The sequence below is a fragment of the Peromyscus maniculatus genome, chromosome 16, assembly GCF_049852395.1.
Source record: "Peromyscus maniculatus bairdii isolate BWxNUB_F1_BW_parent chromosome 16, HU_Pman_BW_mat_3.1, whole genome shotgun sequence".
NCBI classification, from domain to species: Eukaryota; Metazoa; Chordata; class Mammalia; order Rodentia; family Cricetidae; genus Peromyscus; species Peromyscus maniculatus.
The window spans coordinates 21958606-21984422 of record NC_134867.1 but is presented as its reverse complement, the minus strand read 5'-3'; the positions used below and the strand labels follow the sequence as shown (position 1 = coordinate 21984422).

Sequence of the window (25817 nt, the reverse complement as noted above, 5' to 3'; positions counted from 1 at the left end):
GGGAGGAGTATTTGGTAGCCCCTTCAGGCAATTGTTGATATTCTATGGTGGTAAAAGTTGATAAGAACTCAGGATTAGAAGTAGGCAGATCCCTGTGAGTTGCTGACCATCCTGGGCTACATAGCAAGTTCCAGACCAGCCAGGAGCGAGACTGTTGCAGAACAACTTTCTTAAAGAGGTGATGAGATAATTTCTTCTGAGATCAGACAACATCTGGTGTGTTCAGGGTGTATGGCTATAGACATAAGATTGGGTTGGTTTTTTGTTTTGATTTGGTTTCGGTTTTTGTGTTTTTGAGACAGGGTTTTTCTTTGTTGCCCTGGTTGTCCTGAAACTTGCTCTGTAGACCAGGATGGCTTCAAATTCAGAGATCTACCTGCCTCTGCCTCCTGATGAGATTGTTTCTTAAAGATTGGCTGTAATGTAGAGTCTCAAAGCAATAAAATGAACTATTCAAATAATGGGCTTGTTTTTTAAATTGTTTTATTTTTAGTGTACAAAATAGTGAGTTTTATTATGACATTTTCATACATATTTATCTTTGTACTTTTTTCCTCTGTTGCCTACATCTTTGTATTTATATCTGCCATCTGACTACCCTCCTGTACCCCTCCCCCACTGTTACATTAGTAAATACTGTTCTGTCTAGTAGGTTGAGTGGTTCTTTATTCAGGGATGATTTTGTAATGGATGAATCATTTTTAAAATGACTTGCTGATTTTTTTTAAGGTTCTCCAGTTTTTGATACAAAAACTTACAGAATATTTAAGTATTAAATTTGTTAGTGTTTCCCACGTCATCAAGAAAATCCCGAGATTTGGGGAAGTCATCAAGTTCATGATGATGGATTTCAAGTTTTCCAGGATTCCAGTTTTCACTTAAAAACTCCAGTTTTATCTTTAGTCACAAATACTGTGCTATTCATTCTCTGCCACACTTTAATCTAAATAACTGTAGTTTGTCCCTTTTTTTCATATTTTGTCTTTGAGACAGGTCTCACTATGCAGTCCAGGCTGTCCTCTAACTGTGGTCTTCCTGGCTTAGCCTCTTGGTGCTGGGATTTTTAGGTGTCCATCTTCACACTCAGCTACGTGGTCCTGCTCCCATGTCAAGATGTTCTTTGATTATTAGGTGTCCATCTTCACACTCAGCTACGTGGTCCTGCTCCCATGTCAAGATGTTCTTTAAAGAAAAAAGTCCAGTCTGTAAGTCAAGCAGATGCCTAGGTGCTTTTTTAAATTTATTTTCATTTTTTGAGACAGGGTTTCTCTGTGTAGCTTTGGAGCCTGTCCTGGAATTCTCTCTGTAGCCCAGGCTGGCCTCGAACTCACAGAGATCGCCTGCCTCTGCCTCCCGAGTGCGGAGATTAAAGGCGTGTGCCACCACCGCCTGGTTTAGGAACATGTTAAAGCTGAATGCCTGCAGTGAAGAGGGTAGCAACCACCGGTGCAGTTTCTGCCCCTTGACGGCCTGTGCACAAATGTCAGCACTTTACTTTCCAGAGCTTTTGCATTGTTGGTACAGACATTGGCTTATTTTATTATCGTGAAAGTGACCTGTGCTGTGAGAGTGTCCCATGTGTGAGAATGCTTTAGTAATGGCTGAAACTCTTTGCAGAAAGTAGTTATGCATCTCTACTGAGTAATCTTTTAATTTCCTTCACATAGCTTTTAATTACGTATAATTATATGTGCAATATATATAAAATTGACTTTATAGGGACCTTGGACATCTTACCTCTTTTTTTTCTCCGAGTTTTTTTTTTAAGATTTATTATTATGTATAGTGTTCTGTCTGCGTGTATGCCTGCATGCATACATGTAATGATTGTACTTATAAGCTTTATTTTTGATACACTTATTATTTCTTTATGGTAAGAATGTATAAAAACTGCTCTTCCAGCTCTTTTGAGATATACACATTATTGTTACCCCAGGCATCTAACTGTACGGTAGAGCTCCAGAATGTATCCTTCCTCTCTGACGATGACTTTGTACCTGTGATTAGACTTTACTGATATCCCCCGCTCCCTTTCAAGTCCCTGGTAACCACTTGAACCTCTGCTTCTATGAAAACAGTTTTTTAGGTGCCACATGAGTGAGATCATGCAGTATTCGGCTACCTGTGTCTGGCTTACTTGACTTATCGTGTTGCTTACCTCACATGTTGCTTCATGACATTTTTTTTTTAAATTTTACATAACAACCACAGTTCCCCCTCTCTCCCCTCCTCCTCCTCTCCCTCCATGTCGCCATCTACTCCTCAGAGGGGTAAGGCCTCCCTTGGGGAGTCATCAAAGCCTGACACATCAAGTTGAGGCAGGACCAGTCCCCCCCCCCCAATCAAGGCTGAGTGAGGTATCCCACCATAAGGAATGGGCTCCAGAAAGCCAGTTCATGCACCAGGGATAAATCCTGGTCCTACTGCCAGGGGCCCTCAAACAGACCAAGCTACCCAACTGTCTCCCACATGCAGAGGGCCTAGTTTGGTCCTGTGCAGGCTCCCTAACTGTCTGTCAGAGTCCATGAGCCTCCCATTAGCTCAGGCCAGTGTCTCTGGATTTCCCCATCATGATCTTGAACCCCCTTGCTCATATAACCCTTCCTCCCTCTCTTCAGCTGGACTCCAGGAGCTCAGCCCAGTGCTTGGCTGTGGATCTCTGCGTCTGCTTCCATCAGTTACTGGATTAGGGTTCTGCTGACCTGGCTGCTGGGGCTGCCCATATAACATTCTTTTGATTTGTGAATACTGTCCTATTGCGTGTATATACACCTGTGTGTGTGTGTGTGTGTGTGTGTGTGTGTGTGTGTGTGTGTGTGTACTACATCTTATATACTGTTTTTTGTTTGTTGTTTTATCCATTAATGGGTACCTAGGCTGATTTCTTTTTTTTTTCTTTTTTTTTTTTTTGTCTTTTTTTAAAAAGATTTATTTGTCATGGGCTGGAGAGATAGCTCAGCAGTTAAGAATGTCTGGCTGCTGCTCTTCCAGAGGTCCTGAGTTTAATTCCCAGCAACCACATGGTGGCTCACAATCATCTGTAATGAGGTCTGATGCCTTCTTCTGGCCTGCAGGGATAGGTGCAGACAGAATACTGTATACATTATAAATAATTAAAATCTTTAAAAAAAAAAGATATATCACATATGCAGTGTTCTGCATGCACATATGCCTGGACACCAGAAGAGGATGCCGGATCTCATAGATGGTTGTGAGCCACCCATGTGGTTGCTGGGAATTGAACTCAGGACCTCTGGAAGAGCAGGCAGCACTCTCAAACCCTGAGCCATTGCTCCAGCCCATATGCTGATTTCTTATCTTGGCTATAACAAATAGTGCTACAGTGAGCATAGGCTTTCGTGTGTGTGTGTGTGTGTGTGTGTGTGTGTGTGTGTGTGTGTGTGTGTGTGTGTGTGTGTTTGGTGTACTAATTTCATTTCCTTTGGATAGACCTAAATTGTGAATTTGCAGGTAGTTGTATCTTTGGTGTTTTGCTTCTTTGTTTGTTTAAACACCATACTGTCTTCAATGATGGCTATACTATTTGTCGTCCCTCGCCCCCCATATTCTTGCTAGTGTTTTTCTTGGTTTATTTCCATTGATAGTCACCATTTTAACTGGGGTGGTGGTGATATTTTGTTGTTGATTTGATTTTTATTAGTTCACTAGTGATCCCTGCTGTTACACTTTTTTTTAAAAAAAATTGTACCTGTTTCTAAATATTTTGTGAGATGTCTACTCAGGTGTCATTTTTAACTGGGGTAGGTGATTGTTTGTTGTGGAGTAGTTCTAGTTCCTTGTGTGCTTTGGATGTTATTTCCCTATCAGATGTATAGTTTGCATATACAGTCTTCCACACTGTAGGCTGATCTGTGGTTGTTGGGTTTTGTTTGGCTGGTTTTTTTGTTTGTTTGTGTGTTTTCCCGGAGCTGAGGACCGAACCCAGGTCCTTGTGCTTGCTAGGCAAGCATTCTACCACTGTGCTAAATCCTCAACCCCTGTTTGGCTGTTTTTAGTGTGTTATAGTTCCTTTGTTTATTTTTGCTTTTGCTACTGCGTGTCTTAATTACTTTTCTGTTGCTGTGAAGAGGCACCGTGGCCAAGGCAACTTACAGAAGAAAGGGTGTATTTGGGGTTATAGTTCCAGAGGGTTAGCTTTCATGACATCATGGCAGGGAGCCTGGCAGCAGCAGGCAGACAGTGGAGCTGGCACAGTAGTCAAGAGTTTACATCTGATCACAAGCACTAGGCAGAGAGAGCTAACTGGAATGACATCCCTCCTCCAACAAGGCCACACCTTCTAATCCTTGTCAAATGGTTCCACCAACTGGGAACAAACATTCCATATATGAGTCTATGGGGACCACCACACTGTGCTTTTAAGGTTTTATACCAATAAAAAAATCAAGAAAAGAAATTTAATAAGGCTCAAAAAAAATGGATAAATACCTTGTGTTTAGTGTTGAAAGAATATTGTTAAACTATCGATACTACACAAAGAAGTCTACAGATTTAATGCAGTTCCTATCACAGTGCAATTGATATTCCTCACACAGAAAAAACAAACTCTAAAATTTGTATAGAACCACAAAAAAGCCTGACTAGCCAAAGCAGTTGTGAAAGCCGAAAGGGAAATAAATCACCAAACTGTAGTCACTGGGACAGCAGCACAATGATGCCGAAATAGCCCAGAGACGGAGCCGTCCCAATTTACAGTGAGCTGACCCTTGAAAAGCTGGCGAGAATACATAGTGAGTAAAGGATAGACTTCGTCAATAAATGGTGCCGGGTAGGTGGTCGGTCTCCATGTGGAAGAGAAGTTAGGCTTGTTTTCTAACCATGTGCCCCCCCCAAAAGATCAACCCCACATGGGCTGAAGCTGGATGTGAAACTGTGAGAAGGAAAACAGGAGCGAAGCCTGGTGACATCGACCTTGAGTTGTCTGCTGATCCCTTCCTTCCTTTGCTGACACTGGTGATCCAAGGACCACCTTGTGAGGACCGCCGTCTTAGAAAATCTTTTTCCTGGCGTTGATTTAATGAACCTTCCAGGTCAGATGTAAGAAAATGAAAAGATGTCTACCAGGGAAAATCTGTATGTCATGTTTTGGAGGGGTTTTTGTTGTTGTTTTTTGAGGCAGGGCCTCACTTTGCAGCTCTGGCTGTCCTAGAACTCACTCTGTAGACCACATTGGCCTCAGACTCTCCTGCCTCTGCCTCCAGAGTGCTGAGATTTAATGTCTGTGCCACCACAAAAAACTGGTATTCTTTTTCTTTAAAACACCCTTGGGGTGTTAATTAAGGTTGAAATCAGCTGTTTTTTGTTTTTAAGTTGGTCACCCTAAGCACAAAAAATTCACAGTGATCTCTGTTCCCTTACTGAAAGTTAGCTTTTATTCACTCACATCATCTCTCACTCTTTTTCCTCCCTCCCTCCCTCCCTCCCTCCCTCCCTCCCTCCCTCCCTCCCTCCCTCCCTTCCTTCCTCCTTTCCTCTACCTCTTCCTTCTTCCTTTCCTCCACTTCTGCTAGATGTGCACACATCATAGAGAGGGTTCTTTGACCCAAGTGAACAGAGCTAAGAAAGACTTAGGTAGTTATCCCAGTAGTTTCCTGTTTGCTCAGAATAAAAGTTGCAGTGTAACTGAGGAGCTATTGACAAGCCATGGCTGCCGGGAAAAGGAAAGTCAGTTTTCCTCAGGGATTCAACCCTGAGCAGCTACAACCCTTGCCCCCCATGGATCCAGGCACATACTGGCAGTGCTGCATAGACTCAGTGAACCTGAAAAATAAAAGATTAAATGAAAGAAAGGAACACACAAGAAGAGGGAATCGGGCTGGGTGTTGGTGGCGCACGCCTTTAATCCCAGCACTCGGGAGGCAGAGCCAGGCGGATCTCTGTGAGTTCCAGGCCAGCCTGGGCTACCAAGTGAGTTCCAGGAAAGGCGCAAAGCTACAGAGAAACCCTGTCTCCAAAAACCAAAAAAAAAAAAAAAAAAAGAAGGGAATTGGGAGTGGACTTGATGAAAACCTACTGTATCCATGTACAGAATTCTCAGACAAATCCTTATGCCCTCAAGCCGCACACACAGAATTGAAGCAAAACTGTATCCACCAGTTCACTTTGAATAAAAAAAGTAGTGACAAGCAAGGAAAACTTACGGCGTACAGTTTCTTTTGTAAACATCTTTAAGGAAATTGTTCTGAATAAAAAGCTTCATATTATGCCAGGCAGTGGTGGCGCATGATGCCTTTAATCCCAGCAATCAGGAGGCAGAGGCAGGCAGACCTCTGTGTTTGAGGTCAGCTTGGTCTACAGCATGAGTTCTGGGACAGCCAGAGTTACACAGAGAAACCCTGTCTCGGAAAACCAAAAACAACAACAACAAAAGCTTCCTATTTAATTGAGAGGGGGAGAAAGGTATGGTCTACAACAATGAGGTAAAGGATCCTCAAGCTTTTTTGTTTTTTAAACTAGCTTCAAATCTTGCTTGGCTGTGTGTCTTGGGTGAGCTGTTTAGTTCCTGATTTCCATTTCCTTAGTTGTAAAAAAAAAAAAAAAGAGTTAAGTATGACAAGTAGAGGTAATATACTTGCCTACCATATGGTAGGCAGCTGCTTGCTTTGTGGGAGTGTGACTATTGTCAGTGCACTAACCATATACTGGAGTGATAGAAGCCCGGTTTTCCTCTGGTTGCCTGCTTGATAATAATACTTCACAGTGCTGCCCTGGAAATCAGGATTGGATGCAGGAAGGAATACAGCTTGGCCACTGAGCACCTAAGTAGTCTTAGAAAATATGCAGCTTTGATTGCATTATCTAAATATTGTCATCATCATAATATCATAGTCTTTGTGTTCTTGTAGGTCCCTTTCTAGAGTTCTGCCATGCTAAAGGGTGACCATTAAGTAGTATGAAGAAATTTTAAATCACTACCTAAAGTTTATCCATGATTAAATTTTCTTTGGCAGAATGCTTACATTTAAAGCAAGAAAGGGTTTAGTATATGTTACAGAATTTAGAGTAAATCTGAAACAGTCTTATTCCCTAGATACAAAATAAGACTAAAGATTTTAATACCTGCATCTTTTTTTTTTTTTTTTATCTTGTGTGTATGGGTGTTTTGTCTGCTTGTATGTCTGTGAACTGTGCATGTCTGGCAGCCATGAAGGCCAGAAGAGAGCATCAGATCCCCTGGAACTGGAGGTACAGACAGTTTCAAGTCACGCTGTGAATGCTGGGAAATGAACCTCTGTCCTCTGGAAGAGCTACCAGTGCTCTTAACCACATAGCCATCTCTCCAGCCCCAATATTTATTTTTGTGTTGAGCAAACTAAGAAGAAATTCCTTCATTTAACTGAACCTATGCAATAGACCACATTCAATTTGAAGACCTGTTCACAGCCCCATTTTTCTTGTCCTTTTAGGATATAATTAGATCTAATTTGCATTTGCATCTCTTTGTTAATGACAGATTTTACATGTATTAATATATCATGCTATTTGTGGATTAAAATACAAAACATAGTAAGAAAGCTAAACTATATATATCCACTTAGGAAATACACATCATCTCCATATTCTTACTAAGAAGGCTAGAAGCATTTAGTTCTAGCTTCCAGTGTACAAGAAATGCAAAGAATGAAAAAGTACAGTAGAAGACGTTGCCAAGAAAAAAAATCAGACATAGCAGGAAAGACAACAGCAGGAAAAGAGACAAAAAAGTTGTTGTAGATTAAATTGCTGAATTTAAACTTTCTGGGTATGCTGGGTGTAACGCAAGCTATATATATTGCTCAGAGTACATATATTATGAAAATAATTGTTTTCTTTTTATGATAATTTCAGAGGATTTCTGTTGTTTGTTTCACTTTCTAGGCCAGGCTCACATGTCTTTACAACAGCGGTCTTCAAAGTGGGCTCAACATTGTCTAGTGGGATGTGGTTTTAAATGTTTATACTTTTTCCTTTGGTGGATAATTTGTTGAATGAGGCCTGTTCACCATCTTTATGGTACTGGTAAGGTTTTTCTTGTGAGTTTTTTCTGTTGAAGCTTTATCAGAGGTGATAGAAATGTCACTGGGGACTGGTGGTAGAGTGCTTGTCTAATACATGCAGATCAAGTTGATTCCTGGTGCCGAAAAATGAGAAACAAAGCCTGCTACATACTCTTACAGATAATGATGGAAAAGAAATATTGCTCTATAGATATGGATAAAAGGGGAGATTATTGAACCTACTTTTAAAGAGCAACAGCTTGTTTAAAAATGTTTTACATTGCTATGGATTTTTTATTGATAACAAATTTAAAGTTAATTTTGTTATACTGTATATATATTTCTACTCTCATTTAAGGTATCATGTTTATGTAACTCTTTTAAATTGTAATGGATATTTAAGAAATGCAGATTAATAATTAGTCTTCTATGATAGTCAAACTTATAGTCATGTTAATTAAATTTTTTAGATATATTTCAATTAGGTAGGTAATCTTCAAACACTTCAAAGACGATAGGATATGGCATTTAAAATGTTTTAAAAACAGACTTTCCTGGACAGTGAGACACATCTGCTCCTGGCAGCACCGATTTACTTCAAAGAGAAAGATAGGCATTGAAGACACTCCATATGGCGTTTATCTTCTTCTTGGCAAAAATAGCCATTTGGGCAAGAAACTGTTCTTGCCTAGACTGCTTGACAAAATGTTGTATCAACTGGACATGCAGGACCCACGGAAAAATGACCACTGAATTTGCCAAAACAAGGCGAAACAGTCCTTCATGTCCTTCAGGAGACTGCCAAACATTCTACAGGACACAGAGAGAAGTGACTGAGAGACTCTAAGCCTGTAGGCTGAAGATGGATGCTCCAACATTACAGAGGAACTTTGGGTGACTGTCCAGGCAGGCAGCTGTCTCTGTCATTTCCAGAATTTTTGGAAGTTGCTTACAATGCACTTCCTATTTACTTAGGTAATATTATATCCTGGGGTCTTTGATGTAGTTGAAGACTAGATAGTTATAATCATAATTTTCCTTGGTTATGGTAAAAGATAAACTTTAGACTAACAAATGTAAGATAGAGGATAGAATATTTTCTTTAATTTTGCCAAATACGAAGAGACTAGATATTGTAACTGTAATTCTTGCTTGATAACTGTTTTGTTATATGTAATTTTACTATGTTAAAGTTAAAACCTTTCTTTTTGATTAGACAGAAAAGGGGAAGTGCTATGCGATGTCTTTCTGTATGCTATGAATATGTGTTGCTCTGATTGGTTGATAAATAAAGCCATTTGGCTTATGACAAGACAGCTTAGAGGAAGGCAGGAAATCCAAATAGAGAGAGACAAAAAAAAAAAGGTAGGGAGAGACGTGAGCCGCCACCGAAAGAGAAGCAACATGCCAACAGACTGGTATAGCCACAGAACATGTGGCAAAACTTAGATTAATAAAAATGAGTTAATTTAAGATATTAGAGCTAGCAAACAAGAGGCCTGCCATAGACCATACAGTTTGTAAGTAAAATAAGTCTCTATATGTATAATTGGGTCCAAAAAGCTGCAGGACCAGGCAGGACACAGGAAAACTTCCAGCTACACTGCTCTATTTTACGTATTACATATGTTTATTACATATGATTCAGTTGCTAGTATTATTCCTTTAAGCATATAATCCATAATGAAATTTATCCCTAGTTTGACATCATAATGAACAGTCTAGATCAGTAGTTACTAACTAGTGTGATGTGGCCCTTGTGTGTACTTGAAAAATGGCTAATTCTCATTTAGATATGCTACACAGATATCTACATAATGGACCTACAGACTTGGTATAAAAAGTGTAATATGTCAGTAGGTGTTACACTGATTCTATTTACATATGTTGTGTTAAATAAACTGTACTACAGAAATTATTTCACTGGCCTTTTTACTTGTGTGTGTGTGCATGTGTTTAAGACAGAGTCTGGGGTAGCCCAAGCTGAGCTTAAATTCACTTTGTAGCTGAGGCTGCCCCCCCCCTTTTTTTTTTTACATTTTTTACATTACATATGGATGTCAGTTCTCCCCTTCCACCATGTTGGTCTCCCAGGGGTTAAAATTAGGTTGTCCGGCATGGTGGCAGGCGCCTTTACTGAACCATCTCTCTGGCCCCTTTTATTAATGTAGTTATCAGAAGTATTTAAATCAAATGTCGGGCTGTTTCTTTTGCACAGTGTTAGTCTAAACCAGTGGTTATCAACCTTCTTATCACTGTGATTCCTTAATACAGTTCTTCATATGGTAACCCCCCACCATTATTTCGTTGCTACTTCATAACTGTAATTTGGCTGCTGGTATGAATTGTAATGTAGATATCTGATACGAAGGGTGATAGACCAGTTGAGAACCACTGGTCTAAAGTATCATAGCTTCCCTATTACAGTAAAAATAGGAATGGGAACTTGTGATCTAAGAAAAAGTATGATGAAAGAACCTTTGAAAAATTTTAACTTAAAAAAAGGGAAACTGGAATCACAAACAAAACCCAAGGGTGGACTGCTCACCAAAACTAGATGTGAAGGTTTCCTCTCAAATTCCAGACTATGGTGAGTTGAAATAGCAGGACCTGCCCACATCTCAAGTGGAAAATTCCTGTGTGGCAGAAGGGATTCCAAGGAGCTCAGACACAAGTCACCAGCAGATGCCAAAGGGAGAGACTACCCCTTGACTGGAACACTGAAGCAGACAGGTCACAGAGGCCAGAGAAGTGCTTATAAACAACAGGAATCCAGACAGGGTGGCATGGATGTCTCACTAACAAACATTCAAAAGGTCTGGGGATACTTTCAGGATATTAGAAAATTTCAACCAAAGCTGCTTTTGTGTGTGTATGAAGTAAAAAGAAAAGGTGTGTGTATGAGGTAGAAAGAAAAGGTTAAGATTTATGAATGTGTGGATAGGCGAGCATAAGTCATAGTCTGCATGTAGAGGTTAGAAAACAACTTCTGGGAGTCAGGTCTTACCTTCCACCTTGATTATTTATTTGTTTATTGAGATGGGGTCTCACAGTGTATCCCTAGCTGGCCTGAAACTTACTATGTAGATCAGGCTGGTCTCCAACTCAGGCAGATCTGCTGCCTCTGCCTCCCAAGTGCTAGAATTAAAGACATAAGCCACGCCCATAGGTTGCTATCACCTTGTTGAGGAAACATTTGTCTTGATTTTTCTGCTGATGTGTTACATAATCCAGGGTCACTCTTCCTCTAGCTTCCAGATGATTCTGTCACCTCCCATTTCCCTTTAAGGAGTACTGGAATTATGGGTGCATCCTTCCACATCTGGCTTTTTATTAGGATTTTGAGAATTTAACTCAAGTATCAGATTTGTGCAGCTAGCATTTAGACCTAGTCATCTCCCCAGCCTTCCTTTATTTATTTATTTTTGAGATAAGGTCCTTTATTGAGCTTGAAACTCATCAGTTAGACTATGTTGGCTGGCCAGTCACCTTCAGGGATCCTCTTGTCTCTACCCTATCTTCTACATTACTGGTGGGAGTGTAAGATGATTCTCTCTCAGTGAAGTCAATATGGAAGTCAATTCAACAGTTTCTTTAAAAGTTAGTCATAGGGGCTGGAGGGATGACTCAGAGGTTAAGAGCACCGACTGCTCTTCCAGAGGTCCTGAGTTCAATTCCCAGCAACCACATGGTGGCTAACAACCATCTGTAATGAGATCTGGTGCCCTCTTCTGGCTTGCAGACATACATGCAGACAGAACACTGTATACATAATAGATAAATAAATCTTTAAAAAAAAAAAAAAGTTAGTCATAGAAATATCAATGAACCCAGAATTTTCACTTCTAGGTATACTCAAAAGAACTGAAAACATAAATAGGTATACACGTATGTTTAAGCACTGCTGATGTTAGCTGGACCTTCATAGCAGATTGGCCATCAAATGAACAAAGTATTGATATGTGCTGTTGATATGCATGAGCCTTGAAAACAGTATTGTAAATTAAAGAAGCAGGCACAGATGGTTTCATTTATGTATAAAGTACCTGGAATAGGTAAATTTGTAGAGAGAAAATGCACATTAGTAGTTACTGGAAGGCTGGCAGAAGTAGAGAAGCAGAAAGAACTCATTAATGAACGTGGGCTTTTCTTTTGGGTGGTTGTAGATACTTTAAATGTTGTTAATACCACTGAATAGTTTTAAAATAATGATTTAATGCTATATAAATTTTACAACAGGAAAAAAAGACTGAAGAATTCACTGTTTAAATGCTAAATCAACTGGATGTGTCAGCTCAGGCCTCTAATCCCAGCACTAAGAAGGCTAAGGCAGGAATATTAGGAGTTCAAGGCTAGCCTGGGCTACAGCTGGAAATAAACTACTAATGATTCTGTACATTGACATGGACCTAGGATGAGATATATTTTAGTAAAATGCCACAAAAGTAACTGGGAATCTAAAAAAAAAAACAAGTCACTTCCGAGGGAAAAAATAGCATTCGATTCTTAGTGGCAGTGTTTTATACTGGAGGCCAATAGGGTAGCATATGTAGATACTCAAGGAAAGAAAATGTGAGCCAAAGATTTCAAGACAAAGTTCATTGTAAAACACATGCAAAAGTGAGCAATGAGGGGAAAATAAAATTAAAACCACAGGTAACTGCCTTTACCTCTTTATCAAGATAGCTAACATTTAAAAGACTGGCAATCAGGTACAGACAAAGATGTGGAGCATAACTCTCATACTTGGTGGGCATGATGGTGCCTAAAATCCCTTGGAAAGGTGCTGGGCCTTTTCTCCTGACCTTGAGCACACACAGTTCTACCATGGGTCAATGTTGAGAGGCCCTGCTGGTCAGAGGTTACAGTCTACCATGGCTTGCCAGCTCTCCCAGCTCGACACCATATGGAGGACACTCCCCACCCCCTCCAGAGGGCTTCCTGCTCTCTACCTTGTCTTATTTGGAGAATGTCTCTAGGCCTGGATGCCTGACTTCTCCCTAGTGTGACCCTTGACACAGTTCCCTACAAATGCTCTTCCCCTGTTGCCCATATGGTCATTAGGTGACATGCTTAGCTAATTTGATTGGGCTGTGCTGCTATTAATCCAGCTATAAGAGTGTGCCCCTTAATGCAAGTTAGGTGTCCCCCCCTCCCCCCGTCACCCCTCTTTACCGTCCCCAGTCCTATATATGCCCTATACTCTGGAATAAAGCCGAGCTGCCTCACTGAAACTGCCTCTCAGAAGGCTGTTCCATTCTGCTCACAGGCCATACAAAGCTCTCTGTGGCCATTTCTGCCCCTTTGTCCTCATGGACTGGTGGCCAACAGACCTCGAGGGAAAAGGGGACCCCACAGGTCAAATGTAGGTAAAAATAATTTTATCTACTCAACTTTATTCCCTAAATGATACAACTGTAACACTAACCTTTACAACTTCTGTCCTAATGCCAATTCTAACAGTTCTTAAGGTGTATAGACTTTGAGTCTGGTTAATTTTGGTGTGTGATGTTTTTATTTCTTTGCAGTTTTTTAAAAAGATAATCAAGTTTATTTAAAAAGAAAAAAAGAATGCTATAACAATTATTTCCATAGCATTTACATGAGTAATCTAGAGGTGACTAGAGGTATAGTATATAGAGCACATAGGTTATTTGTAAATATTAGCCATTTTCTGTAAGGGTCTTGGAATCAATCACAAAACAACTGTTTCCATTCTGTAACCCAGAATTTCCCTCTTAGACACCCACAGTCAAGGAAAGTGTACTCTGTATGTAACAAATGATAAGTTGTTTTCTTTTTCATACCTATAGCCAAAAGGGATACCTGTTGAAAGAAAAAGAAATTGACAAATTGTGTCTTAGTGAAAAATAACATAAAATGAAAATAAAGTATAGCATAAGTGAATCTTAAATGCACTCTTGAAGCAAAAGATCAGATAGTGAATGTGCCCTGTATGATTGCATTTATGTAACATTCAAAAACAGACTGCTCTTTTTTAATTGTGTGCTGTTAAATAGATATGCTTATTTTTGACAATATGTGATTTGTGTATTGCTCTGAAGTAAGGTGTACCTGAATACGAATGTTAGGAAAAGGAAGGAAGGACGGGGATGTAGCTCCATGGTAGAGTGTTTGCCTGACACACACAAGGGCCTGAGTTCCACCAGCACCAATGGTGACAGCAACAACAGACCGAGAAGGCCTGGTTTATGGAGATGTTTGTCGGAAGCAAAGAAAGAAGCGGTGTCTTGGTTTCTTTTCTGTTGCTGTGATAAAATAATCTGCCAGAGCTGGGTGGTGATGGCGCACACCTTTGATCCCCAGCACTCGGGAGGCAGAGGCAGGCAGATGTCTGTGAGTTTGAGGCCAGCCTGGGCTACAGAGTGAGATCCAGGACAGCCAGGACTACATACAGAGAAACCCTGTCTTGGTGGGGGGAGGGGAGTCTGCCAGGAGCCATGCATGGTGGCACACCCCTGTGTGGGAGGCAGGGATGGGGGCAGCTCTATGAATCCAAGACCAGCCTAGTCTTCATGTAGTTTCCAGTCCATCCCGGGCTACATAGACCCAGTCTAAAAACAGTAGCAATAAAAACCCTCCCGAGGTAAAGGCACCTGACACACAAGCCGGAAGGAGCTAGCTTTGTTCTGTTCCAGAACTCATGTCCAAGTGGAAGAAGAGAACTAACTGGACAAAGTTGTCCTCTCCCCTCCACATGCCCACACCCCCTGAGAGTACTAATAATAAACCAAATACAAATTACAAGCTTCTTCCCTGGTAGAAGCAACTTGAGGAAGAACGGGTCTTTTCTGTGTCACAGTTGACGTTACAGTCCATCATTGTGGGGAAGTCACATTGCATCCATAGTCAAGGAGCAGAAACCAGCACATGCTTGCATGCAGTGCTCTGCAGAGTTCTGCATTTTATACTATGTGGGACCCTCTACCCAGTCTCTTCTCGGCCTTTTGGCTAAGATCAAGTGTTGGACCCTCTACCCAGAGAATGGTTCTACCTACAGTTAAGAAGGGTCCTCCCACATGAATTAACATAAGCAAGATAACACTAACACACACACACACACACACACACACACACACGTCCATCTCCCAGGTAATCCTAATTCTGTCAAATTAGCAGTTAACACTAGCCATCCCATGTGGCAGTATTTTTGCCATCACATTTTCCTAGATGTCCTCACATGCTATTTTTTTCCCTCTCCTTCTCAGACCATCCCTGACTAGTAACTTCCCAGGTCCCAGGCCCTACATTCTCTTCTCCATGTAACTCTGTGTTGGGATATTATATCTCTGCTCCCAGTTCCAAGGCTAGTCTCTCAGCTTTGCACTCCTGGTGTCTTCATACCGTGACGTATGGGCATCCCTAAGGCCTCCTTCCTCCTAAGTAAGCTGTTAATCCTAATGTAACTGCTTGCATCAGTGGCTGCACCTTGGAAAGGTTTTTGTCTTGTTCTGGTTTTGACCTTATTTATGAATGTTTTGCACAGAGTATTGCTAACACTTTTTAACATTATAAAATCCTTTATTTCCATTTATAAAGTCATCATGGTAGCAGATTTTTTTTTTTAGAAAGCACAACAGGGTTGCTACTGTAAGTTGATTTTCCTTGGAGCCAAGGTAACTCATTATTTTTTATGTTTGTTTGTTTGGGTTTTTTTTTTTCTTTCTATGACAGCATAGTCCTCTGGCTTTTTAATTTTTAAATTAAATATTAAATTTTCAAAGTCTTTTGAGTTGAATAGGAAAGAAAGGTGCATGCAGGTGCTGACTAGTTGGGAAGAGCAAACGTAAGGGCTCTGTGCAGTACACGATGGTAAGACACTGTTAGCAGCTGTGCAGAAACAGAAAGCTGCTAATGGAATCAGCCCTCTTGAGAGGCTTCTCTGCTATAACCGAAAACTTAACAGTTAACTATGACACTTAGGTTCACTGTGGTCTCAGCACTTGGCACGTTTACACTTAAAATAATTGCTACACAGTACAAAGGGTAGTTTTCTGACAAAAACAAAAACCCCACATCTCCATAAATTGAGATTTGGGCTCCTATGAGGTCTTGTAACTGAATGTGAGGGTCTCAAGAAATTGGAGAACAGTAAAAGGCTTCTGAATGTGCAGCAACCAAAAATGGATTTAAACTCAAACACATGGTGAACCCAAGGTGCTCTGGCAGCACCTGCCGGTATTGCCTCACACGACCTTAGGGCAGCCCTGGTTCTGAGTCCATGTACCGTTTGCACTGAGCATACTGTTGCAGCACAGTGAGGAGGAACAAGCCTGAAGCACCTTGGCTCAGATGCAGGTTATGAATGACAGTGCTCTTCCAGCATACATAGTTTTCTGTTTGTACAGATATGTACAGCTTACCTACAGAAAACAAAAGCTTAAGGTTTTCCCGTTACCATTCTTCAGCATATAAAGCTCAAATCAGTATATACCTAGATTATATTGTGTTGGAATGATAGATCTCAAAAATTGGTATTTTAGTTTCATTCAAAAAAAAGTAACTGGGCAGTGGTGGCGCACGCCTTTCATCCCGGCACTTGGGAGGCAGAGGCATGCAGATCTCTGAGTTTGAGGCCAGCCTGGTCTACAGAGTGAGTTTCAGGACAGCCAGGGCTGCTACACAGAGAAACCCTGTCTGGAAAAATAACATGAATGGAATGGAATGGAATGGAATTGTTGAGCCAAGGAGATGGCTCAGCAGATAAGAAGCACTTGCTGTACACGCCTCACGACTTGAGTTTGGATCCCTTGAGCCAGTGTAAAAGTGGTGGTGGGTGTGGTGTGGTGTGTGTGTGTGTGTGTGTGTGTGTGTGTGTGTGTGTGTGTGTGCGTGCGCGCGCGCGCGCATGCGCGCGCGCGTCAGTCACAAGATGTCAGGCAAGGACAGAATTCCCTGGAAGCCTGGAGTAGATAGCCGGAATGTGCAGTGCAGCGGCACACAAGAGAGTCTCGACCTCCAGGTGGAAGGTGAGGACCAAACCCGACGTGTTGTCCTGGACCTCCCCACACATGGTGCAGCGCTCCACACTGACATGTACACACATACAAAGAAGTGAATGAATAAACACTTTGGAGGGTGCAGAGACGCTCAGTGGTTAAGAGCACTTACTGCTCTTTCAGATGACCCGAGTTCAGTTCCCAGCACCCACGTCAGGCAGCTCACAACCTTCTGAAACTCCAGCTCCAGGAAATACAATATGTTCTGGCTTCATGAGGTACCTGCATGTCTGTGGAACAGAGACACGTAAATAAAAATAATAGTATTTTTAATTACTAATGTTTTTATTGGTAAATGAATTTTGACTTGGGTTTAGGAAAGAATTTCCAACAGCTTCTGAAATAGCCCTAAGCGTGCTTCTGCATGCAGAACCATAGTCTCTGCATTGACAGTTACCTGTCCAATCAGAATATTGATCAACTCTGAAAAATGCTGAAGGTGCTCTACCTTTGGCCAACCCCGTGACATCTTGTCACCTGTGAAGTTCACAATTGAGAACTGTGTAATCAAGTTCCAAAACAATTCTTACGTTTTAAGTATGTTTACCATTTTGTGTTGGGCTGCGTTCATAGCTGTCCTCGACCACATGTAACCCATGGGCACGTGACCCATGTTAGGCATACCTCCTGGGTCTTATAGTATCACGTCCTCAGCCAAGAACTGTAAAAATAAACATACCTCATTATGCAAATTTAAGTTGGTCTTTAATAAATGGGGAATTGCTTAGTGATTGTTTTAAAATAAAATTATGATTTATTACCAGGAAATGTTTGTGTATTTATTTTGTATACCTGAATACCTGGGTTCATGTAAAAAAATCCAGTGAAAAGAGTTGTAAGAAAAGGGAAACTAGGGAAGTGGAGGGCAGGCATAAGCTCAACATAGAATGTATGCTTGTGTGAAATTGTCCTTATGTAACACAGTGCCATCCACAGTGAATACACACAATGGAATTTGAAAAGAAAGAGCAGCGGGCACAGTTCAGTTGGTAGAGGGCTTGCCTAAGCATGCATGAGGACCAGGATTCAGTCCCTAGCCACACATACATGGAACATGGAAATACACATCTAATCTGAGCACCCAGGAAGTGCAGAGTCATCCTCAGCTGCATCGCAGATTCAAGGCAGCTTGGTCTAGAAACCATTCGAATTAATGAATGTTCCAAGTGGGAAAAGTTCCAGACGTCTAGTGTAGGCTGATGGTTTCTGGGTTGAAGACAGAACCCCACTAACATGAAGATGGTAGTGAACCACCACAACACATACTGTCTGAGCAGGATGATGAACACTTCTGTGTCCCACACTTCTGTGATTTCAAAAGCTCTGAAGTCATCTTTATGATGAAAAGCCTTTGAAAAGGGTTGTTAAATGGAAGTAACCTCTATTACTAGAAGACACTGCTTCTAGTAGAGTTAAGATCTTGCCACTTCTGTTTTTCACACTTGGTTTCTGGTCAGTTTAAATTTTCTTAATTGCATTTTGTTTATTTGTGGGTGTGCGTGTGAGTCCTGAGGATCAAAGGCGGCAGCGTGTGCTTTTACCCACTGACCATCTTGCCAGCCCTCTTGTTACTTCAGATGGGTATTTTGGTCAGCTAATAGTCGGCTAGTGTTTATGTTTTCATTTCAAGGGTTATCTTTTTGTCCTTCTTGAATAATAAAGACAATTAAGCGCCTTTACTGTTTCCTGTTGCTCTTTAAGGCACAACTGGTCGATCTACGCTCTGAACTGACAGAAACTCAAGCGGAGAAGGTTGTCCTGGAGAAGGAAGTCCATGACCAGCTTTTACAGTTGCACTCCACGCAGCTTCAGCTGCATGCCAAAACTGGGCAAAGTGCCGACTCTGGCACCATTAAGGCAAAGTTGGTAAGTGAACCATGGTGGGCAGTGGTGCTTTGGAGGGTGTAAAGATGGTTTTTAGCCGAGTTACAGTCCTAAAATGTTGTGTTCATTGTGAGAATTCAGGCAGTAGAAAGTTTATGGTCATCATGTTCACCAGTAGCATCTGTGATGATCTCAATAGCTACCCGATAGAACAGAAAATTCTCTATCTTAAAATACTGGTATAAATATATTTAAAGGGTATTTATGATATAACATAAACCAATTTTTATTCTACTGTCTGTCAGGGTTAAGTTCAGCTGCTGTAGCAAACATCCCGAGTAAGTAGTGTTGAGATTGTTCTTGAATAGTGTTGTTGGTTTTTTTCCTCAGCTAGCCCTGAGGCAGGCATCCCAGAACTGATGCAGCCGCTCCCTATGTCCTAGGGGTTGAGCTGCTTTTATTGGGCTCTGCCGTTTTTAGCAGATGACTTCCAGCCTTGGGATTTCCTCGTGTCTCTGCCTAGATAGGAACAAGGAAGAGTCTAAAGAGGGGTAGAAACATTCTTCTTCACTGTGTTAGCCTTCATAAAGAGCATTCATTAAATTTTCTCAGTAACTGTTGCCAGCGTCCCATTCGCTCAGCCCTAGCTGTGTGTTAGTCTGTATATCTCGGTAAAGTCGGAGTGCTGGTAATAAATACAGAGAAGGGACCAGTGTGGCTAAATACCAACAAGGCTCTTAGCTCCCAGTAGCGTGCGAGCATTTCTTCTGCTACTGAACATTGTCGTGTCTATATATTGTTTCGTTGTGAGTTCACTCTAATTAGTCAGAACGCTCTTAATCAAAACAGGCTATTTAAATAGAAAACCAAATTGTAAGGCTTGTTTCAATTTAACCTATGGATTGAGTGCCTTCCGTGTGCCAGACATTTGGCTAACTATATGGAGACAACAGTAAGAAAGGTAAAGAAAGCTGGGGAGAGACAGGCCATGAACCCTGCTCCTGGTGTCCTGAGTGTAGAACATGTTTAAGTTTGGCTTGGTTGCCCTTAATCAGGTTTGACTGGTTTAGGTACTGATATGTTGAAATCTACTTCAACATTGATATTTTCCTAAAGTCCTCATAAACTGAAGGGCTATGGATCTGTGTTAATAGTGTTTTATTTGACCGCCTTAAGAGTCAGATCATAAATTATTTGAGTTATGTGATATTAACATGAAGAAACATTCTACATTTTCATTAGAAGAGTTCCTAAACTTTTTGTTAGTTTTTTGGGTTTTTGTTTTTTTTTTTTTTTTTTGAGACAGAGTTTCTCTGTGTAGCCATGGCTGCCCTGAATTTTACTTTGTGGACCAGGCTGGCCTTGAACTCACAGAGGTACTCCTACCTCTGTCTCCCAAGTGCTGGGATCAAAGGCGAGCGCCACCACTGCCCAGCTCCAAGGCCTAAACTTTTAACAGGTGCTGTAGAGAAGCAAATAGTGGGCCAGTTGTATTAACTAATTTTAATTTTAAAAAGTTGAGTCTAATATTATAACTGTTGTTTATAGATTTGCAATTATATTTGTGCTAATGAGCTTTACCCAACTGATAGTCAAACTGTAGAAGTTTTCCTTGTAATGATATTACCACTAGATAAATGTGTTTGTTCAATAGTTTTCTAATTACAAACCTTTTTTCTTGTATCTGAAGTCTGTCCCCTCTGTGGAGGAGCTGGTAAGTGTGTTGTTCCTCATGCTTTAATTACTGTGTCCTGCTGAAGTGTTCTGGTCTTCTGTGTATTGCCTCTCGTCATACTCTGAAAACAGTGTTAATGCCAGTTTTCCCGTGATCGGATACCTGAAGTTCAGAGGGCCCATTGTGCTTTGCTCCCTGCCTGTGGCTAAAGACTTGTTTTTCACTTGGGACTTGTAGCCATCATTAGCAGAGCCCATCAGTTTTTGACAACTTTTGAGTCTTGTAACTTGCTCACACTTCTGCTTCGGCAAAAATACCTGCATGAGGGTATTGAAGGTGTATTGAACAGACCTAGTTTTTACCCCCAAATTTCTATCTGAACTTGTTCGCATTTAGAGAGTGTGCATGCTGATTCCTTCATCTATTGCATGTGTTGTTAGTACCTTTTAGCGGGTGTGGAAATGATTGTGTAGCCTTTAAAGCACTGCATTTTAAAATTTTTATCAGAAATTATTTTAGACAGTAACACTAGGTAAATTCTTAATGTCTTTCCTGTTACCTCGAGCTAATCAGATTCCAGTTGACTTATGACTTTACCACTTCTGAAAATACATTTTTTACAAGTCTAAAACGTGAAACAAACTTTATGCTTGTTACCTAATACAAAAAAGTTAACCAGGAAACAAACTTACAAATTATCTTTAAATCTTAAAGTAATTCTCTTGAGTTTTCTTAATCATACTCTTATTTGCATGTTTTTTAAATGACAGACTGTCTTTGAACTTACATAGATCTGCCTGTCTCTGTCCCCCCAGTGCTAGGACTAAAGGTATGTGCACCCTGTGGCCAGCTTGCTTGCATGTCTTCATTTCAAGTCTCAGAGACTGTCAGAGTCTTGAGGAATTTGAATTATTAAGAGGAAGTGGTAGCCTCATAAGCATCTGCAATTCATTAGTAAGCTGTAACTAGCTCATTAAAGTGATTGGAAGGAGATAATCCTTGTAGTAATGTTTATATAACCTGTACACCAAAGAAGTCTTGGTCTCCAGGCTGGGAGTGGAGCTCAGTGAGTGCAGTGTCGCTAGCGTGGAGAGAGCTCCCAGCACCGTCTAAAACCAGCCAGGGTAGCACAGCCAGCCTGGGCTACCACAGCCAGCCTGGGCTACCACAGCCAACCTGGGCTACCACAGCCAGCCTGGGCTGCGTGATGAAACTGTCTCAGAGAAGAGAAAGCAAGCGGAAAGAGGGGAGTTGCTATAAAAGAGTCTATGTTACTAGCTTTCCACGTCTCTTACCAAGAATGCATAGAGATTGTGAGTGGGCATGAGTGTCTGTTCCTGTTTACAAAAGCTGAGGGAAACCCTGCTTCTCTTCCTTCTGCTCGTCAGTTACATAATGAATATCCTTACGAATGAGATGGGGTTCCCCAGCTGCGATCAGACCCGTGCTAGCTAGGCAAGCCCTCACCATTCAGCTGTACTCCCAGCCTTATATACAACAGACGTTTGTACTCAAGGACATTGCTGACTTTTCAGCATTTGATGGTTTTCCCTTCTTTTACATGTGTATACACACATAATGCACTTAAAATGCATGTATATTAAGATTATGTAATACCTTGTTTTTGAACATACCATTTTTGATGCTGGTCAAAAGAGAACAAACGCATCAACTAAGTTAGTACCAAAATATATTCAACAAGTTGGCCAACATTTGCTTATATTTGTTTTGTGTTCTCTCCCCGCCCCCCTTTCTTTACTGAGGCAAACCTCACTGTGTAGTGCTGGCTGTCCTGGAACTTGCTGTATAGCCCAATCTGGCTTCACACGTGAGCAGTTTCTCCTGCCTCTGCCTCCAGAATGCTGGGATGACAGGAGAGAGCCACCACGCCCAAGTGTTTGCTTAAGACAGGGTCTCTGGTATCCTGGGCCAGCTTCAAACTTGCTATACTGCTGAGGCTGGCTTTGAACTCCTGACTGTCCTGCCTCAGCCTCCCAGGGACTGGGTGCATATCCAGTGTGTACCTTCTCAGTATCTGGATTAAAAGGAAAAATAACTACTTAGTTGGTGCCTATAACAGAATAATACCGTTGCCAGTTCCTCAACAGAAACAGCTTCTCCTTGTGAGAAGCAGAGTATTCATAAAGGGGACATAATGATGAATTGAGTAATGTCCTCTGTATCTCATGATAAACATATCATATATCATGATATACATATCATAAAAGTCTAATCATATTTTCTTCGGCTCTGTGGACTTCTGTAAGTCAGCAGGAGTGGCTCTCATCGGGATAAATGCTAGTGTGGAGTATTTGTGTGGTTTTGACTCAGAACTAATACCTGTGGCACCTCTATTCAACTGTAGAAGAGGTGTGTTTAGCCACACACTTAGTGAGCATCTGATTTGGAATTTGCCTTTCTTTGGCCAGGACTTGTACCTTCCATTTTGCATTCTGCTTTGACTTGAAGCTTCCCATTTTATCCTTGTGTCCTGATCCCATGGTCTGTGAGCATAAACACACTGTATAAACACAAGGAGAAGTGAACATCAGTTCTCATACATGAACTCAAAGTAAAAGTTTAGCTGGGTGGTGGTGCATACCTTTAGTCCCAGCACTCAGCAGGCAGAGACAGGTGGATCTCTGAGTTCGAGGCCAGCCTGGTCTACAGAGCGAGATCTAGGGCAGCCAGAGCTGCACAGAGAAACCCTGTCTTAGGGAGAAAAAATGTAATAGTGATGGTTTGGGGATTATGTCCTGTAATACCTGTAGAGGCACATAGAAGACTGAAGATACAACTTCTTTTATGAGAGCTGAAAATGGGTAACTATTTTACTTCATAGGAGCCAAAGGGAAGAAGTTGTTTTCCCTAGAAAAATGACTCTATGATCTGCTGTAAGTTACAAATACATGACCTAGATCCATGTAGTAAGAATACTTTATACCGGGCTGGAGAGATGGCTCAGAGGTTAAAAGCACTGGCTGCTCTTCCAGAGGTCCTAAGTTCAATTCCCAGCACCCACATGGTGGCTCACAACTATCTATAATGAGATCTGGTGCCCTCTTCTGGTGTGCAGTTACACATGCAGGCAGAACACTGTATACATAATAAATAAATACATCTTAAAAAAAAAAAAAAAAGAATACTCTATACCATGGATATTCTTTCCTACAGAATTTTTTAAGTGTGTGTTCTAACATAGTAACTATAGGCTCTCCAAGCATGGTTATATGGTATTTTCTTAAAACTTAGAATAGGACAGTGGGTAAAAGCCAGCCTGAAACTGTGTGTAGCCAAGGGTGACAGGGAACTCAGGGTCCTTCTACTGCAGCCTCCTGAGGCTTGCAGTCTCGAGCTGCCATGTGTGACTTATGTTTTTCTATTAGTCTAGTCATTTTTAGAAAGTGAGTCAACTCAGTATTTACTTAAGACTACTCTTGCTTCTCTTAACATCAGCGTGCATCATGGCACGCACTTATCCAAATGAAGGTCCAAGACATTGTATTCCTAATTTTAAAAGAAGGAAATCGAGCCAGGCATTGTTTTATGTATCCGTAATCCCAGCACTTGAAAGATGGAGAAGGATTTCAGATTCAGGGCTAGCCAGAGCTATATAGTGAGCAGGCCAGCCTGAGCCACTGAGAAAGACTATCTCAAAAACCGAGAACTATGCTCTAAAGAGATGGCTCAGGAGTTAAGAGCACTTGCTGTTATTCCAGAGGACCCAGCACCCCATCAGCCTGCTCACGACCACTAGGAACTGCAGCTCCCAGGTATCTGAGCCCTCTTTTGGCCCCTGAGGACAGCCCACATACGTGTGGCACACACACTAAAATACGTATAAAAACAAAGAACTAGATTCAGCCTTGTGTTCCAGTCCAGTTTCCCATGTTTTCATTGTTTGTGTTATGTCCTGAGCTTGCATGTATTTTTACAGGGCATCATTCACCTGGCTGTAGAATCATAAAGACATTGTTATAAAGTTATGGTTTCTAAATTCCTCTAGGAAAGAGAACTTGAGGCAAATAAAACGGAGAAGGTAAAGGAAGCTCAACTGGAAGCTGAAGTGAAGCTGCTCAGGAAGGAGAATGAGGCCCTCCGCAGGCACATCGCTGTTCTCCAGGCGGAGGTCTATGGGGCCAGGCTGGCTGCCAAGTACTTGGATAAGGAGCTGGCGGGCAGGTGTGTAAAGACAGCTCTGCTTGTATTCTTAGCGACCAGCAGCCGACTCATCTCCTGTAAATGAACATTTTACCCTCAGTTATATTTATGTGTAGCTATAGGTTAGCACTGCTGAATTAATATTGGCAACATTATTTATTTATCCATACTAAGTGTCGTTTACACAGACAGACTGATACTAACCTACTATGAGATGCCTATAACTGCCAAGCAATACTTCTCGGTTGTTTCCTGTCTTGACTGTGACAGGAAGTACCCATGTCGTCATCAATAAGGAGTCCCTTGTCCGTTACATCTGCTCTTTTTGGCCTCAAATATTTTTAAGAATAAAAGTAATTTTATTATAAAAGTTAGTTCTGTTGGCTTTAATATTGTTAGGAAATCAGTCATAAACTTTGACATGCTAGTATCAAATCATTTTATACTCATTTTTATGTTCTATTAAGAACTGAGATGAAGCAAAGTTTTTTGTTTTTTTTTTTTTTTTTTTTTTTTTTTTTTTGTGTGTGTGTGTGTGTGTGTGTGTGTGTGTGTGTGTGTTTCCGAGACAGGGTTTCTCTGTATAGCTTTGCGCCTTTCCTGGATCTCACTTTGTAGACCAGGCTGGCCTCGAACTCACAGAGATCCGCCTGGCTCTGCCTCCCGAGTGCTGGGATTAAAGGCATGCGCCACCACTGCCTGGCGAAGCAAAGATTTTTTAAAATTATTTTTAGATTTTTAAATTTTATTTTATGTGTGAGTGTTTTGCCTGCATGTTAAATATACACCGTGTGTATGCAGTGCCTTCAGAGGTCATAAGAGGAGGTCACATCCCCTGGCACAAGAGTTACAGATGGTTGTGAGACCATGTGGGTGCTGGGAACTGAACCTAGGTCCTCTTCAAGAGCATCAAATGCGCTTAACCACTGAGCTTTCTCTCTCTAGCCCTTAAGCAAATAATTTTATCATTTTGAAATATAATTAAAAGAAATGTTTTTATATGGTCAGAGTCATCTAACTGCTTCTATGCAATAGTACACTGAATTCAGTTATGCAAGAAATAAAACATGTTGCCATTAACCTCAAAAAATATATTTAAATTAAGTATATAGTTAAAGTAGTTCTCACTTATCTCTTTAA

At 41.1% G+C, this 25817-nt stretch overlaps 1 protein-coding gene across 2 annotated transcripts in view; it reads left to right on the top strand.

Annotated features, from left to right (window-relative positions):
- The window catches only part of Gopc (golgi associated PDZ and coiled-coil motif containing), a 46491-nt gene that overhangs the window by 5500 nt on the left and 15174 nt on the right, over positions 1-25817 (top strand). Inside the window, exons 2-4 of one of the 2 annotated variants that reach the window (XM_076552471.1) lie at positions 18719-18883; positions 20532-20555; positions 24523-24698. In XM_076552471.1, the coding sequence (XP_076408586.1) occupies positions 18719-18883; positions 20532-20555; positions 24523-24698 (365 nt within the window). The remainder of the gene's footprint in view (positions 1-18718; positions 18884-20531; positions 20556-24522; positions 24699-25817) is intronic. The other variant, XM_076552472.1, reaches the window with a different exon arrangement.